This window comes from Filicampus tigris, chromosome 7 (genome assembly GCF_054856515.1).
Source record: "Filicampus tigris isolate MCC_2025a chromosome 7, RoL_Ftig_1.0, whole genome shotgun sequence".
NCBI lineage: Eukaryota > Metazoa > Chordata > Actinopteri > Syngnathiformes > Syngnathidae > Filicampus > Filicampus tigris.
The window spans coordinates 8,716,892-8,735,745 of NC_141223.1; the positions used below are offsets into that span (position 1 = coordinate 8,716,892).

Genomic DNA, 18,854 nt, shown 5'->3' on the forward strand with positions numbered 1-18,854 from the left:
TCCGCCAATCATATGAAGGGGCACCCGGTCCCGGATATCCCAGCTTGTGATTGTCTCTATTAGGAACAGATTTGTGTGTGGTGCAATAAAGTTCTGCACAACAGCAAACTACAACCAAAATAACAAACATCTATGATAGTGTCAATGTATTGTATATTTTTATGCAAGTGGCCATAATGTTGTGGCTGTTTGATGTATGACATAGATCCCCAAAGTAGTGGTGGCGGGCTTAATATATGGTCATGATATATGACAGAATAATGCTTGAGATATTGAGAAATTAATATACGGAAAGACCACACCAAGGGCTTTAAAACAATGCTACATATTCTACACTAGTCGTGTGTAGGTTCTGAATGATTTGAAACATTCCATTGCGTTAGTCAGATCATTATTTATTGTATTCTTAATTATTTGAAATGATTGTGCAGTCAACTAAAAAAAATACAACACATAAAAGACTAATTTGAGTAAAGATAACTCTTCATGTCAAATACAATATAAAGTTTCGTCCATTTTTTTTTGTTGTTGTTCCAAGTGGTTCTTTTAACGTGCAGTCCAGATGCATTAAGTTTTCCATATTGATCATGAAAGTTAGCACCAAACATGACTGCATGTTGTCCAGATATAACTGGAGGTCATGCAGGCACAAAAAATCTTAAAGCGGAAATCAACCCAAACACATTTTTTTCAAGAATGTGTTCCCAGCAGGCCCACTAATTGAAACACGGCATTCTGATTAATATTGCGTTTGTGGAATATGAGTTAAAGCAAAGTTAGAGCAAAAGCCACCCCTTTTTAGCCATCTCAGGGGGCGGCCATTTTGTCACTTCTGTCGACTGAAAATGACATCACAACTGCTCAGGGCTCAGGTAACGACCAATCACGGCTCAGCTTCAGAAAACAGATCAGCCGTGATTGGCCGTTACCTGAACCCTGAGCAGGAGTGATGTCATTTTCAGTCGACAGAAGTGACAAAACGGCCGCCCCCTGAGATGGCTAAAAACAGGTGGATTAAAACTCTTATTCCACAAACGCAATATTTATCAGAATGTCTTGTTTCAACAAGTGGGCTTGCATAGAACATATTCTTGAAAAAAATATTTTTGGGTTGACTTCCCTTTAAATACTCATATGTTAGTGCATAAAAACAACAAAGATAATTGTATAAAAATAAGTTGCAATGAACATTGTATTTTGATTCAGAATGTTAGATCACATATAGTAAGAAGAATCACAGTAGCATATTAATTTACAACTATAAAAAACAGTCCGTCTAGAATAAAGAATGATTTGATTTCTAAAGTCTTTTGAGCTCAAACATGTATCAAAATAGACGTAAAGGCACCATGTCATGCTATTGCCATGCTATAAACTTTCCACAGTCAACTATAGACATTAGAGGGTGACACGGGTGTGGATTTTCACTCCCGTCCCATCCTACTCCCACACAAAAAAATCCCATCCCTTCCCGTTCCAGTGAAAACGACTCTTGCTCCTGTTCAGAATGACCCTAACTCCCATAGTGCTCCAATTTTGGAGGTCAGCTACATAAAAAAAAAAAAAAAAAAAAAAAACCAATAACAACAACAACTTAAGTTGCATTTATTGAACAGTTTGTCATTTCCTTTCTCCTCATGGACTATCCAAGCTTTTTTTTCTTCCTACTGGATAATCCTGCTCCTGTCTGTTTCTGTGAACTTTTTATCCTGTACCGTCCCAATCCAGTGATTAAAGATAACGTTGACTCCCATCCTGTGGGACTCCTGTGGGATTCCCCCCAAAATGTCACCCTTCTATTAGGCACATATTTGTCACACAATGGCAATCTAATTTCTTATGAAATACGAGGTATTCTGCTGGCCATATTTTTTAACCCGGAAGTAAGACGTCTGGTTCACTAAAACCCCGCCTCTCCCGGCTGTCGTATGTCATCTCTCATTAAAGTGAATGGAACCCAGTGTGTGAGAGGAGCCACTGCTCCCCAATTCCGATGCAAAAATGAAAGTGGCTGCTCTGAGAAAGCGGGCGTGTGTTACCCCTCACTTTGTGAGGTCAAAAAGTGAGGACGCAGTCGTTTTCTAGGCGCAGCAGTTGCTTAGAGAGGAGCAATGAGCAGGTATGCTTAGAGATGGTTGAATAGAGGGAATCACCAATTTGGGGGTGTCTTTGGTTCGGAATTAGCATTTTAACATGGCTAAAAGTTAAAAAAAAGAAAACAAAAAGTTTATTTAGCATGATATGGCCACTTAAATGTGTGAATTGTTTTTTTTTCACAGAGAGGCTTGACTTGTATCCCCCATCACTGTGCACACCCAGCTTGATTGTTAAAAATATCGTATTCCTCTGTTGAGGTGCTCTGATGAAACTACAGACATGTTTGAAAACAGCTGAATAATCCTGGTGTATTGAGGTAATACAAGTTCATAATTTAACATGGTTGACACCTTCAGCAAGTTTTTATAGCAGCGATGTGTACAGTTAAAAAAAAAAAAAACAGCCGATGTAAGAGAGGTTATTTCATGTTATGAGCATGATGGCCTGGTCTGGAATGGCAACAGTACAAACCTTCTGTAAGACAAGCTACCGCTCAGCCTTAATTTTATAGCGGAGAACAAGGTAGGTGGCCAGTCGCAGGATGACAAAGAAAACGCCCAGGACGATGAAATCAATGTAGAGCTTGGCGTCTTCCACGTCCAACAGCTGAAGAACCTCCTCGGGCTGTTGGAAGCGACACACCTCGCCTGGACACTCCAGCTTGGAACGATTCATTCCATAGATGGATAGAATTACTCCTTCAAAACCATACCTGTGGGGGATGTGTAAACGCATGAAAACTTTTTCTTCTGGGCAAACACACTGCTAAATTTTGTTCAGTGCTTATTCATTCTAAGTGGCTTTCAAAGTAGTTGAGATCAGGATTCTTAGTTGTACACACAGAGAAGTTCTTTATTATTCTTGGATCGTGGTGGCCATTACTTTATATGGTATGGGAATTGTACTCGACAGGACAGGGTGTTGTCATTAAAACTGCACAACGTATCTGTGGAGTATCACACACTTTATTTTAAACTCTCCTATCTGGTAGACGCTACAGGAGCATCACGGCCAGAACAGCAAGACTAAAAACCTGGTACTACCCACACACCATCAGACTCCCGAACAAATGACATCACAATCTGTCAACCACAATGTGCAATATTTTTCGTTCTTTTGCAATCCTGCTCGGTTGAACGTTTACACTGTGCCATATGTTGTTCCACGGATAAAGATCCATGCTTGCCTAAATGTCCGAAATATAACCAGTCGGGGTTCGTGTGCGCATTCGTGCTCTTGTCCGCTTCAGACTGTGTAAGTGGAGAAGCGATCGCCACTGTTTTTTTTGGGGTTTTTTTTTTTTTGTGGAGGTGATCATGATGAGATCACGTTTTATGTCAATGAATCCAAACTATTGTGCAGAACACTTTTATACTTTCACAGGTTGAAGAGTAGTAATGTGCGTTTGCATTTTGGTGGCGATCGGTCACCGTTTAAGACAACAGACCTGACAAAGCGAGCAATATTACCACGCTGGGCTCCCTCCCGTGACGTAGACCGCTGAGACCGAAAACATAACATAAGCCACGCCCCAAAAGGGGGCGGGGCAATTTGTCATAAATCTAATCACAATAAAAGACCTTAAATCACGACAGTCTTTTAGAGGGGGGGGGCACTTTAGTACTGATCTCATTTTTACATGCAAACCTATTATATAAGTACCAATGTTAAGCTCACCCAAGTGTCCCTTTAAAGTTAAAATTGTGTGTGTGTGTGTGTGTGTGTGTCAGTGTGTGTCTGTGGATGAAAGAGAGCGCATGCACGCATTTTCAAAGTAAGCTAATGTTTTGGTGCAAGAGATGGATTACTATATTAGTTGTTGGCAGAAAACTCATCAAACATTCAGTAAGCAGCAGATAGTGTGGCCCTCCTGGATGTGTTCTGATGCCGATACTGCACACACCTGACATATGACACATAAGAGCTCCACTGCAGGTACTTTGGAATGGTGTCAAAATTCACAAAGAATCCAGAGAATAGCAGCACTGGGATGGCTGTGACTGGTCCAACAAATGTGGCCACCTGTGTACAGGCATATAGACATAGTTACACACACAAGGTGAAACTAGGAAAAAGAATATGGTCCCCACCCTCTACTCCCTTTTTATGTTTTTAGCTCTATATATATATATATATATATATATATTTATTGACATGTGCAGTACCTGCAGTGAGGTGGAGGCGGCACCAACTAGCAGGCCGAGGGATTGTGCGACCAGAGAAGTGCAAATGGACAGCGCGATGAAGAGGAGGTAGCGGCTAACCTCTGGAGGCTGCTCTGTCATCCAGTACACGATGCTGCAGTACATGATGGGGCATATCACCTGAAACAACGTATTGTTATTATTATAATACTGCTAGTTTCATTCCTTTCTATAATACGTACAGTACAGTACATTGTCATTGATCCATCGCCACTTGCAAGGCCACTGACTGTAATTGCTGCTTTTATTTACATTCACATAGGCTTACTGTGTGTAGTATGCATAATATATATTATATCCTGAAAAGTGACTATTTTGAAGGTACATGGTTTTGGCTCGACGCCAGTGATATTCTGTTGTTTTATATGTTACCATATAAAGTTGACAATATACTGTTGCATTCATTCTCAACGAGTGCTATATTGACTATTTATTGATACATCTATAGCACACTCTAAAAACAGTTGGGTTAAAAATAACACAATTTTGGTTCAAAAAAGGACCGATCCACAACCCAGAAAGTTGGGTTAATTTTTCTGCAAAAACAACCCCCAAAGCTGTGAGAAATGTGAGAAAGTGGGTCAAATTGACCCATTTTGTGGATTGGTCCATTTTTGATCCAAAAGTGTGTTATTTTTAACCCAACTGTTTTTAGAGTGGAGGGGTCACCAACCTTTTTGAAACTGAGAGCTACTTCTTGGCTACTGATTAAAGCAAAGGGTAACTAGTTTGATAAAGACATCTAAAATAACACATTTGCTCAAATTACCTGTATATGTTATTATTATATTCATTCAGGTGAAGACACTGGTCATGTTAATGATTTCTCACAGTAATTAGGAAACAGAAAAATGTCATATCCCATACTTGATTTCCATAAATCTCTGTCGGTGTTTTCAAAGGAAGGCTTCTACAACATTCCTAGAAAATCTCAATGTCCCATCACTAATGAGCTGTTTCTAGAGCAGACCTGCGAGCTACTCGTGTGATCCTTGGGGGCTAAACGGTGTTCCACGGTTTTGACCCCAATCTAAAGGTGTTTTGTTACATATAATTAGTGCGATTCCTGCTGTTGTTTACAATTACTTCTGGGTACCTGTTTATGATATGATATATGAGTTATGTTCCTACGTCAGCGTCATAACTCAAATTCGTGTGCAGTATTGCGCTATCACTAACCTAATGTATTAGTAAATTCAAAATTTCAAGTAAAGATTTGCATGCTGCAGGTGGAGCTGTTTCCTAATAGCACATCCACCTTGCAGTTTTGAGGTAGCGGGTATGAATTTAGGCTCTGGATGTAAGTAAGATTGCTTTTTTTTTTACCCTTTATGTGCCCCGTGATTGGCTAGCACCAAGGGGTTCGCCAACCCTTTTGGAATTGAGGGAAGGGGCCATCAGTTTGATACATATTCCGGACATAGCAAATTTGCGTGGACATCTGTTTTTTTTAATCGAAGACCCGACTACTACCAACCCACTTGGAATGGAATATCAGCCATAGTCTTGGCCAGATAATAGGCTTTCAGGCTGTACCAGTAGTTCAGATGCTCCCTCAGAAACACTGACATCTCCAGAGGAACTGAAATATAAAAAACATGTATACTGATTGACACAGGCACGAAAATGGCAATGTTGTCACTCTCTGCTCTTTTTTTTCATACTCACAGGTCAACACAGTCGGCATGAGTGCTCCAAACATGAGGAAAAGCATTGAGAAGAAGAGAAATCCAGTGTTGTTAAGCACCTTGCTGGCATCATTACCAATGTTCAGATACAGCAAGCCTATCAACACACCTATGACAATGTGGGACATCAGTCTGAGGTGGGTCAAAACCTGAAATCAGAGGGAAAAAAAACAGTGTCTTACATTGTAGTGTTTCTATATTGTTATATTTATGTTTCATTTCTTTAATGTTAAATAAGTATTCGTATGGCATTGTAATCACTTGCCTGGTCACGACAAATAGTGATGAAGGTTCTCTTGAAGAGGATGCAGAACTGTGTCAGCGTACTTGTGGCAAAAGTATGTCTCTCTATGTGTCCAGTATCCTGAGCAAAAAATAGACGGGTGGTTTCAAGGTACCGTACATATTCTTAAAGAGGAAGTCAACCCAAGTATATTTTTTTCAAGAATATGTTCTATGCCAGCCCACTGGTTGAAAAACGGCATTATGATTAATATGAAATATGAGTTAAGGAGCAAAATCCACTCGTTTTTAGCCTTCTCAGGATGGAATCACGACCAATCACGGCTCACCTGTTTTCTGAAACGGAGCTATGATTGGTCGTTATTTGAGCCCTAAGGGTGTGTGATGTCATTTTCAGTAGACGGAAGTGACAAAATGGCCGCCCCCATGATGGCTAAATACGGGTGGATTTTGTTGCTTGACTCATATTCCACAAAAACAATATTAATCAGAATGCTGTGTTTCAACTAGTGGGCCTGCAAAGAACATATTCTTAAAAAATGTTTGGGTTAGCTTCCGCTTTAAGAATTTGACCTAACTTCATTGCAACCCTTTTCATTAGGTTATCGGGGGTTCGAGGTATATGTTTAACATCTAACAGAGTAAACATAAATAACCTTACAAAGCATATCATGAAAAGCACGGCTTTAGCATTGTGTTCCTTTGTTTGGTTGAAAGAAAAATTCCGTTAATTCAGAAAGAGACGCACGCCAGCGCTTGACTGCTGTTTACTGCCCACCTTGGAGTGTTCTGTGGTACAGACCAACGATCCATTGTTACCACACTGCTTCTTCTTCTCTTCTATTGCACACATTCCTCCTTGGACCGCTTCAAACAAAACAGGGTTCAAGTCTCCATACTCTCCTGATGCCACTTCAATGACTGAATCAGAATCAGGAAGAGGTCACGTTAATGAAAAGGAACAAATGAATAAGAAGTGTGATGCTCTTAAACACTGTACTGAGTAAAAATAGACCTTACTGAAGTCTGCAGGGTTGTGATAGGTAGGACAGTAAAGACCCAGTCCCTTCAAATAAGGGATGAGGTAGGGGCCTGTGCCTTTGTAGATACATTGACCCTGACCAAGAATGTAGAGCTGTGAAAGGACAGATGTATTCAATTTTTTCGGCGATATTATGGAGAATAAGTCAGAACGAAGCAAACTGGAAAAAAAAAAAGTGTTCTTTTCAAACAATATAAGATTAATAGCATTGTTAACTAAAACTTCTGAAAACAATGAAGTTAAATCAATATTTACTCATAAATACAATGGAAAATCAACAAAGGTTTAATGAAGACTGTTGTCATTTAAGATGTATAATACAAACAAAAGTAATCCCGCAATCCAAAACAAGGTCACAAAATGAAGAAAGGCGGGGAGCTGAATGAATGACTCATGTAACAACAGTAACAGGGCAGGGCGAATGAAGGATGATTGATGAGTGTTGTGAAAACAAAAAAACAGATTTGATTATTATTTTTAAAAAGACACCCTAGGCAACACAACAAACTGAATAAATTAACGAGATCACTTGGAAGAACAGTTGCAAAACTAATGTACAGTTTATAGTTATACCGTTTGTATTAGGTAAAGTACAGGGTGACCCCCCAATAAAACGGGCCCCAACTTTCAATAGACATCATTCCTTCATTTTTTTACGGAATCAAATGCAACTTGAGGTATACAGAAACTAGTTTATTGTGTTTAGATCATCACATTAAAACATTACACCCATTGGCCTTTTCTTCTTCTGAAACCCATTTCAAATCTCCAAATCCGAGGCCGTTTTTTGGGGAGGTCACCCTTGTATTACAACATTTTGCATCCATGTTTGAGTGAGTGTGTGCTTTTGTGAAATAGTGCATACCTTGTCAAACATTTCAAAAAGTTTAGCACTTGGTTGGTGGATAGTGCAGATAATAGTCCTTCCTCCCAGCGCTAAAGAACGCATTAGAGACACTACCTGAGAACATGATGCGCTGTCTAAGCCACTGCAAAGAAAAACAAAGACACAAGTTCAATGAGCACAAGGAAAGTGTGGTGAACAGGAACACGGTTACTCATCATTCATCTGTAGACCACATGAACCGGAACATGTGTTACTTATTGTCATATTAAATCTTGTAATGACTTGTCTACATATGGAAATGGCTGGTCAGCCTATTGTGCTGTTTCGGCATTTGCTCTTCATTTGATTTTTAATGTATCAATGTATCATGCAAATGACTCACTGTGGCAACCCTTGACGGGACAGACTGAAAGTCACAGCATGGGCCAAAAAAATGATTGAATAGAGGAACAAACCTGGTGTGCCAGGGTTGCTCCCATCCTCCTCAAAGTTGCTTAGTGCCAGTAAAAACGATACAGACTCCCCCCATGGCATGACAAAAGTCCCATTCAGCTACTTGTAAGTCAATGTTTCATCAAGAGTTGTGAAAAAAATATATATATTAAGGTTGAATTTTTGCCCAGTGCTGCTTTAACTTAAAAAGTATCCCTGTGACTTATTGTACACACAAAAAAAATGTATTCGGTGCCAAAGTGTTATCATACAATTTAAAATATGTGGAGCAGTCAATGGTTCAGTATTTTAATTGTGTCTCACCTGGTGGGCTCATCAAAAAACATTACTGGTGGATTGTTGACCAGCTCAAGGGCAATGGCAAGCCTTTTGCACTGACCACCTGATAGTGAGCTGGTACGAGTATGAGCACAGTCAAGAAGCCCCAAGGCAATCAGAATCTCATTTACCTATCAAAGAAAGATATACAGAGATAAAAATAAATTGGGGAAACCCCAGTCAGCATTGAAGGGCACCTCCTCTTTCGTTAGCTAACCACACTCAAAATGCTTCCAGCCTTATGCAAATGAATGCCAATGTGGGGGTTTAGCACTTGGCAGTCCTTGGCAAATGACAATACAGTAGTCCTTAGTTGAAGCCATGAGTGGCCCAATGTCCTTTGGTAATTATCAAATTTCATCATCATTTAATCATTTCAAGCTGAACACACTACATTAAAAACAAAAAGTGCATGTTGTTTGGCATTCACTTTACTTTTGGTTCTCGCTGTAACTACACGTAGCAGTGTCAGATTACCCAAAGATTAATTAGCACATCAACATGACTCTTGAGCCTGTCATCAACAGCCAGAAATTGATAAATTGCCCCTGTCCACTTATTCTACTTTTTCTAATTTACCAGTTTTTTCTTCACATCCATAGACTCATTGAGCTTCAAGTTGGCTGACACCTGTAACATAATACAAACAGGGAATAACAACAAAATCAACATCAGCTAGAACACACATTATGCAAATGTTTAAATATAATCTGTTACTGCTTACCATCATGGCTTCTCGTGCAGTGAGATGTGGCAGCAGCATGTCTTGCTGCATGATATAGCATGACATTTTCCGAAATGACCTCAGGTCTCTGGGTCTCCCATTTACAAGGATTTGACCCTTCATACCTGTTTCCCTAATCAGAATAAAGTAGCCATTCATTTGGGACAGAAAAGATCACACTATAAGAAATATAATATGCAAAATAGTACAGTGCTAAAGATACCAAATGGGATTTTTTTTTAGCTGGCTTTGTGCTTAGTACTGAAGAAAATGCTGGGTTAGCTCACCTGTATCCTGCCAAAATGTTCATTAAGGTAGACTTTCCAGCACCAGAGGGACCCATGATTCCTACAAGCTCCCGACTGCAGAATTTCCCAGAGAGGCATTTCAATAAGGCTTTGAATCCTATAATGAACACATTGATCACTTATTTATATGCTGTATGTAGCAACAGTAAATTAAAATCTCTCTTCCAAGTAGTCAAGTTACAATGTCACAAAATTTAGGGATAACCTCTTGAAAGGAGCAGCCTTCTCATTATGTTTCATAAAACATGCAACCAACCAATAAAGTTGTGACAAGAGACACATAGAAGCTCTCATATACCCATCCGCCTAAAACCCCAAAACCCATCCATCCACCATACATTTCTAACAACCATGGTTTAATGCAACATGATACAATCCAAATGAGTGCAGCAGAGGCAAAATATACATTTCAGAACCAAACTGTCATAACACATTGGGTGTACAGTAATTCAGATGAGTCTGGAAAAGGAGTCAGAGTAAACAGCCAGGTGGCACCACCACTTGAAGTGTTGACATTATGGGATGTAATGTAGTAATATTAATCTTGTCTTCTTATTCGTTAAGTAGGTTTGAAGTTTCTTTTTTCCGACAATGATCTTCTTATTTTAGTGAAGAGAAAACTCTCTTACGTTCTGACAGTTTCGGCTGTCACTCCTCGTGACGGGTCCAAAATACGTCACGAGGACACGTCACGAGGAAGCAGTGACAGTATAATTAAATACGGGTAATGATAGCTGGAAACTATTCTTTTGCCAGAACAAGTAACACAAGATTGATGGTAAAACTGCAGAAGAAGAGTCCTCAAATTACGACGTACGCGACCGACGACGTTTCGACTTTACGACGCAACGTGCCTCTTCCTCTTCTCTTTTGTCCACAGCACCATAGTGATTACACAGTCAATATTTGGGTTAAGGTCAAAATTCCGATTTCTGAAACATTCTCAATACCCCGTTTACATGATTGAACAGACAGCTCTGCTCCGGTATTTGAATAACCCCCTGTGTACGGCGACAGCCGTAACATACGGCGTCATTACTCAAATGGACGTCATTTCCGCTTGTTACTTTCAACTATCAATAAAACACTTGATATTCTTTTCACTCACCACATGAATGAAGCAGCCGGTTTCCTCCTCGCTCCAAAAGTGTGCTTTTATGCTGCGTTTCTGAGCTTGTTTACCTCTGCTTGTGTATTTGTGATGATTTTCGCCCCAAACAACGCATTTCTGCATACAAGCACTTCCTGTACTACAAAGACCAGCATGCCTTGTGGTTAAGCATGCGCAGAGTGTCTTGATCGTGTGTGCACCGTTAGTGGCTTTGCCTTTTTCGCCCTCTTTTCCTCCTTCTCCATCCACTTCTCTGCAGTAATGCTAAATACAGCATCGTGTGCTTTTTATTTTAATATATTGTCTTTTTTTTTGTACAAAGTATTTTTGACATAAATTTCGACTTTAACGGTGAAATCCGACATACGCGGAAATTCGTGTTACATCGCCAGTGTAGGAACGGAATTTGTTCGTAAAATGAGGACTTCCTGTATATCTCTCAAACAGTACATGAGAACAGCCAAATTGATGATTTAACAAACTGCAGGAAAGATGAGTTTCATGGCATTACCTCTCCTCCTACAGCACGATCCCTCTTGAATGGTGTACGAGATGTCAATAAACTCAAGATCCACAGGTGAGCGTTTGGGTAGATGGGTGAAGCGCTGTGCTTCTGTGAGCTGGTTCTCAACCTTCTTTAGCTTCAACATGGAAGCCTCCTGTTGTTGAGTACCTCCATTACAAATGATATTGTCCTCCATGGAAACACTCACAGAGTCAGGTTCCAGTGCCTTGTTATCCATACTCGTCCTCTGTGAACGTGAGATCATAGAAAAAGCAAAAATTAGATAGGTGGTATGTAATTTTATTCTGTTATAAACTACATTTTTTAGAAGCACATGAGTCAAATTATTAAACTATCAAGCGAGTTTCAATTAAAAAATGCTCCAAGTTAAATTGATGCTGTTAATGTTTATAATTTGTTGAATATTCTTGGGATAGGATCGTTTTGGAATCCAATTCCACCCTCCTGACAAGACTCTAAAGACCAGAAATATGCACTCAAACGCTTGATCGCAAAATTCAGATATAATCTACTTGTTTTATACAGAGCACTGTATAAGCGGTTCCCAAGTCTGAGGTGGTACAGTAATTTGTCCTCTTTGAGGTAGAGGTCTCATCTAATCTTTTATGGGGGTTCTTAATCCACTCAGGGATTAAAATCAACTTTCTTTTTCCAGCCTTGATCTGTTGGGAGCAGGAGGGGATGAAGTTACCGCCTTGGGAAAAAGCTGCAGACTCATGTACGATACTAAGTCAAGCTAATGTATGGGAAATGAGCTCTCCTTCACTTGCCCTCCCCTTCAAAACTTAAACACACTCATTTGACTGAAAGCATGGAGTGGGAGGTCTGAACCTTCTCTTTTAGCTAACAAAGGGTTCTGATAAAGAGAAGGCGGTGAACAGGGGAGACACATTTCATGCCAACATGTCACGAGTTCACCCGGATAGTCCCCTGGACAAGAGGCACGATCCGCGGAGAGAGGAACTCAATGGCCCAAGATCACACCATCTCATGTGCACTGTTATGCTTCAATCACATTTGAAATTTTCTGCATCCATTATACACACGTGGACAAAATTGTTGGTACTTCTCTGTTGATGAAAACCCATAGTGGTCATAGAAATAACTTGAATCTGACAAAAGTAATAATAATTTTATTTTAAAAAATCATGAAAATTAAAACCAATGAAAATCAGATACTGTATTTCTTTTGAATTGTGGTTGAAACCGAATTATTTTAAAAAGCAAACTCATTCAACAGGCCTGGACAAAAATGATGGTACCCCAAGAAAGGATTGAACATAATTTGACCGTATGGGATGTTAAACCTAGGCATGCCCTCTAATTAGCATCACAAGTGTCTTCAAACGTCAGTCATCCTATTTAAAGGGTTACAAGTCGTCACTGTGCTGTTTGGTGACACAGTGTGTACTAAACACTAAACATGGACCTGAGGAAGCGACGGCGAGAGTTGTCCCAGGAGATTAGAAAGAAAATTATTGACAAGCATGTTAAGGTAAAGGCTATAAGACCATCTCCAAGCAGCTTGATTTTCCTGTGACTATAGTTGGACATATTATTCCGAAATTTAAGATTCACGGGAGTGTAGCGACCAAAAAAAAAAAAAAACAATCTTAAAAAAGTGAGACTGGAATTTGGCAAACTGGATGTTGACAAGCCACAGAGCTTCTGGGAGAATGTCCTATGGACAGATGAGACAAAAATTGAACTTTTTGGCAAGGCACATCAGGTCCATGTTCACAGATGCAAAAATGAAGCACACCAAGAAAAGAACACCGCCCTTACTGTGAAACATTTACTAGGTTCTGTTGTGTTCTGGTGCTGCTTTGCTACATCTGGTTCAGGGTGTCTTGAATCTGTGCATTCTCCGGTGACTACTATAAAGATTATCAAGGTATTCTAGAGATAAATATGATGGTCATTGTAAAAAAAAGCTTGGTCTCAGTCAGCTAAAAACAACCAAGAATGGGTAAGAGCAAAACATTGGATGATTTGAAGTGGCCTTCCAAGAATCCTGAACTAAATCCTATTGAACATCTGTGGAAGAATCTGAAACTTGCAATCTGAAGAACGCATCCTTCAAACCTGAGATGCTGCGGATGAGAGACACCTGATGAGAAGTCTCATTGAAAGTTACAAAAATCATTTGATTACAGTGTTTGTTGTCAACCAAATATATGTGCAGTGGGTACGGAAAGTAATCAGACCCCTGTGGGTTTTTCTTTCATTAGAGGCATACCTACAATGTTGTCTACATGCTTAGCTGGAGTAACAATTCAAAACAAATATCCCAACGTGACTTCCTCAGCACTATTGAATTGGTTAATAAAAGTAATCATGATTAAATATTCTATTTGTCTGGTTAAAAAAAAAAAAACATTCCCCATTTGCAGATGTCAGACTAAAACTCTACGTTAGGCTGAAAAGACACAAAGCCACAATCTAACAATGTAATGGAAATTAAAAAAAAAAATCTAAAACCCTAACCCTAATTTCCCTCAGAGTGGAAAGAAAAAGCATTACAGACTGCTATTATGGCATGCTAAATGGACTCAAAAAAGTTATCAGACTGAATTTATTACTTCATTACTGCACTCCAGAGAAAATATGACATGCATAATCCATAGAACGGTGGGTTTTCTACAGGGTTTAAAAAAAGGTTGCATATCCCTACAATGGAATGTCAAACTTTCAGGAACCATTCTTGAATTAAAGCTCACCTGACGTGAACTATGCCAACTTTTCCTTGTGCGGGGAAGTTAAAACTCTGCACTCAATGGCTCCTCTAACCTCAAGGTAGGCAAACCAAATGGGCTATTCAGGAACAAGAAATCTTTCCATTCAGACAGCGAGAGGAAGAGTACATCCTGGAAAATATTTGCAATCATGTTTATATTCATTGTGGAGATTCTCCGTGTAATCTCACAAATCCACCTTGCCACCATAAATGATCGTGATTGCATCAAAGGAACCAAGAAACTAGTCCACTGTGCGGAACCTTGTGACCATAAATGTGTAAACTGACATGTATGAAACAAAAAAGACAAATGTTATTACAAATGTGCCAAAATACGAATTTCCCCATCAGTTCAAAGTAAAAAACAAACAGGTAGTTAATGTCATAGCTAGATAGAAACTGTAGCGTTACACAATACAGTGTCATTCAGACAGTTCCTGTGCTTTGATTTTGCTGTTGCCAAAACAGCATTTGATCTTAATCGCAAAAGAAATAGATAAATGGAACCTTCTCCTCAAATTGTAGAGAAAACATTTTTTGTCACAGACGCTGTACCATACCTTGTTTGCTACTGTTTTCTTATTTTGAAACACCGTCTTTGTTATTCATCTTGGTAAGATGGGCACTTTTGTCTGCATCATTCTCGCTAAACTTGCTGCTTGTTGTTAGTTAGTCGCACATGAAATTGACTTTTTTATTTAAAGGGGAAATCAACCCAAACTTTTTTTTCAAGAATATGTTCTGTGCAGGACCACTAGTAGAAACATGGCATTGTGATTAATATATATTATTAATAATAATATTTGTGGAATATGAGTTAAGCAGTAAAATCCACCCATTTTTGCCCATGTCAGGGGGTGGCCATTTTGCCACTTGCTGTCAAATGAAAATGACATCAAAGTTGCTCAGGGCTCAGATAACGACCAATCATGGCTCAGCTTCAGAAAACAGGTGAGTTGTGATTGGTTGTTACCTGATTTTATTTTTTATTTTTTCAGTCGAGATGGAGTGCCAACAAAATAATTGTAACAATAGTGCTTAGGCACGTTATGGCCACGAATTTTAAGTCCCAAATGACCTTTTGACAAACTGTTTCATAAATTCAGACATAGAGTATTTACAGGTCAAATGATTGAAGAAAATAAAGTGTATTGGCAAATAGATCACGGCAGGCTTAGTTGATTTGAATGTGATCAGCAAGCCAACTCAGATGGGTTCACTTACTTACGACAAGTCATTAAAACAAGGATACATCTTTATTTTTATACTGACAACAAATTGTTTTAATTCTTACAATTGCCATCATATAATATTTGCATTTTTTTTTGTTGTTCAGTTACTTATTAGAAAAAGTTACATTACTATTGCTCATGTCATTTCCTGCATTTTTTTCTCTCTCTCTGTATTGAATGAATTTCTTTGGTTGCCACTGGAATAAAACATGTTTAAAAAAAAATGCATCTATCAGGAAAAAATAGAAATAGACAAAACAATTTAAGTGGTTTGCCTTGTGTGACTTTGAAGTACCTAGTTTCAAAATGACACTTTTTTTTAACACAGCATTTACAACATCGACAACAAAAATCAACTTCAAGTTCATTTGAAACTCAGGCGGTGATCTTACATTACTTGTCAAGTCTGAAGTCGGAGATTTGTGATCCTCCTCGCTTGAGTCTTCAGTATCCAGCCGAGAGTGTTCTACACCATCTCTGCTCGCTGGAACCCAGCTGACAGGGCGCATCAGTACAGGAGGGACGTGGGCGGGGGGTCGGCTCGGAGTTGACTCGGGAGGTGGATACTGTAGATGGCTGGAGGAGGGGCTGTTCTGACATACCTGAGTCACATGAAGGATTAAACAACCCCTCTTGGAAATGTGACTTTATGCCATTCTTATCTTTATCATTGGTGACAGACGTGGGATCACATTTACATAAAATGTATTTCTACTTCCTGTTAATTGTATTTCAGCGACAGCGTTACAAAAAGGAACAATGTGAGGTTAACTTCATGTGGAATTTCCCATAAGTAGGTCAGACTAAATGCAGCGTATGTCCATTCAAAACTGCACGGTCAAATGAGGATTTGGGATGTGGAGCTTTTTCGCATGAATATGACCTAAACTGTTGAATTGTAGAGAAACTATAAATGATTCCAAAATATTCCTGAAATGCAAGTTTGACTTAGGCCTATTACAGTCTTTCTTTTGGAATCGTTTTTCAGCTGCAAACGGGAGCTTTTATTTGCTCAAATACAAATTTACAATTATACCATGTGTTGTTAAAATAATTTTTCCACAAAGAGAAAAAGATGTTGAGATTATAATGACATATATTACAAGATACTTGTATTTTAACTGCAGCTGCAGTTTAAAACAAAATAAAAGGAAGTTATAGAAACAATGTAGAGAAACATGAAGAATCCCGGGAGGGTGAATAGAGGCAGACAGTGAATCTAATAAAATAATAATTAAATTAAAATAATAATTGGAATTTTAAAAAAATGGGTGGACAGAAATGATCATATGGCCGAGTGGCAGCCATTTTAATTAATCTCTGAGACCATTTTTGAGCTTCTGTAGGTGCTGATGTTTTGATTAGTAATGAATAAACCCCCAAAAAATGTTATTGAGCAGTAACTGTCTGATAAATTATTTGATAATACTTATAATTTATAATAATATTAATATTTTGATATTATTTAATATTTTAGTTTTTGTTGTATCGCTCCCACAATTTTACTCTTCTTGAGTTTAAATGCCTCGAGCTATGTTTCTTGTTGTAGCTGCTATGACACATCATGTGGAAGTTGGAGTCACAATTGAATTCCTCAGTGGTTGGGAATGTGGCAAAAAGACAACAAGCCACAACTCGTCCACACGAGTCGCATATACCATACACGTTTAGACATGTAAACTCTATACAATCTCTTTATTCTTTATCTTGTCTTTGTCTGTGTGTTATCGATTATGTGTTATATATATATATATATATATATATATATATATATATATATTTATATTTATATTCATATTTCATACATTTAGAGAATGCTGAAAAAACAGTTAAAACAATAAATTGATGGCATAAAAACTTTAATATGAGATAGCCAGCAGTTGTCAGCATTTAACTCTGCTGTTTGGAATCTGCAAAACTGTTTTGGTGATGAAAGCTGACTCTCCTGGACATAAATTATATGGAGAATATAGACAGATACTGACCGATAATATAATTTTAATTTCACCTTATTGCCTGTGTCAGTGAAGGTTCGCTGTACTGTATTTTGCAGGTCAGTGATTCACTTTTCCAGTAATCGTTACTAAACCTCAACACTTTTTTTCAATCCTCTTTTGAAACTAATGATTCTGTGATCGGAGTGATGTTTATCTTTACGTCAAATTCTAGTTTATAGGAATGAGGAGCGGCTTCAATGGTGAGCTGATAAGGGAAAAAAGTCTTGTGTACATAAAACCCATGTACAAACACCTGACAACAGCTTTGTCAAATAATATTCAGTGGTTATTCCAGGTCAAAACAACATGTACACTATGTAACTTTTGTATCGGTTTCTTTTGGGGAAAAATAGCTGCTAGAGTGGTCGGAAATGTTGCTACGTTTGCAAAACTGCAGACACAAGTCATAGCTCTTGCTCACTACCTTGCATCATGTCTTCACATGTACTTATAAAATAAAAGCACAGCATATTTTACATTTTACTTTGACTTCATGGTCACTATGAAGACCAGTCAGAGGTCTTGTCTACACGTAGCCGGGGGTTTTTAACAACCGTATACCCTCACCCCCGCCTGCGTTGGAATACACATAAAAAACGCATTCACACGAAGCCGCGGGAGTGCGTTTTCAAACGCACGCCAAGCCTCTAGGCAGCAGTAGTTAGCCAAATATTGTCCATTCAGAAGGAACTTCCGTCCTTTGACGTTACTTCTACGAAACCAAAAACATGGCGGCAAACTCGTTCGGGAGAACCGGCAAGAGGTCAGAATTGCTTTTAAACCTTTCAACGAGAAGCGGTGGTTGGTTGCGGACAAATAAGTAAGCAAAAACGCAGCGGCGCGAGAATCCATGTTGTCTCGCATGAAAAGTCGCGCAATGACGTCAAAGCATTGTTGTCGCACGGTGACGACGTAAATCTCCGGGTGTAACCATCCACATCAAAACGCTAATCCGGGGATATCCGGAGATACGGGGACGTATGGATGATAGGGCTAACCGCAGGTTTATATCCGGCGTTTTCAAAAACCCCGGCTACATGTAGACAGGGCCAGAGACTATTGTCAGCATAGCTGGGCATACCGCCTATGTGACGGACCGGTCCGCCTATCCACCTATGATGGACGCCCATTTTGGCCAAACACAATGACAGCCATTCAGTGTCCACCTCAGGGAGAAGGGTCCGGCTGGTTCCTGTAAGGATACAAGAACGCCCGCTGGGCGTTCCTGTACGCGTTTTGTCGACCAATGAGAAGGATCCAGTTACAACCGGGGTGTTCCCAACAGTGTGAGGGACGCGCAGTGGGTCCTTGTGACTTCACAACGTCC

At 39.2% G+C, this 18,854-nt stretch overlaps 1 protein-coding gene across 2 annotated transcripts; it reads right to left on the minus strand.

The window, feature by feature from the left end:
• Positions 1-1,059: 1,059 nt before the first annotated feature.
• Positions 1,060-18,387, minus strand: LOC147144670 (ATP-binding cassette sub-family G member 4-like). Of its 2 annotated transcripts, XM_086036195.1 has the most exons (17): positions 18,310-18,387; positions 15,923-16,132; positions 11,547-11,787; positions 9,904-10,021; positions 9,617-9,749; positions 9,472-9,522; positions 8,878-9,023; positions 8,140-8,263; positions 7,253-7,367; positions 7,011-7,153; positions 6,255-6,353; positions 6,099-6,138; positions 5,970-5,993; positions 5,783-5,883; positions 4,263-4,421; positions 4,001-4,119; positions 1,060-2,809 (listed from the first exon to the last, which is right to left on the minus strand). In XM_086036195.1, the coding sequence occupies exons 2-17, from the start codon at positions 16,037-16,039 to the stop codon at positions 2,584-2,586; spliced, it is 1,956 nt and encodes a 651-aa protein (XP_085892321.1). In that variant the 5' UTR covers positions 16,040-16,132; positions 18,310-18,387; the 3' UTR covers positions 1,060-2,583. The 2 variants fall into 2 exon arrangements, with proteins under 2 accessions (XP_085892321.1, XP_085892320.1); XM_086036194.1 differs by having other exon boundaries at positions 5,970-6,138.
• Between the last annotated feature and the right edge of the window lie 467 nt (positions 18,388-18,854).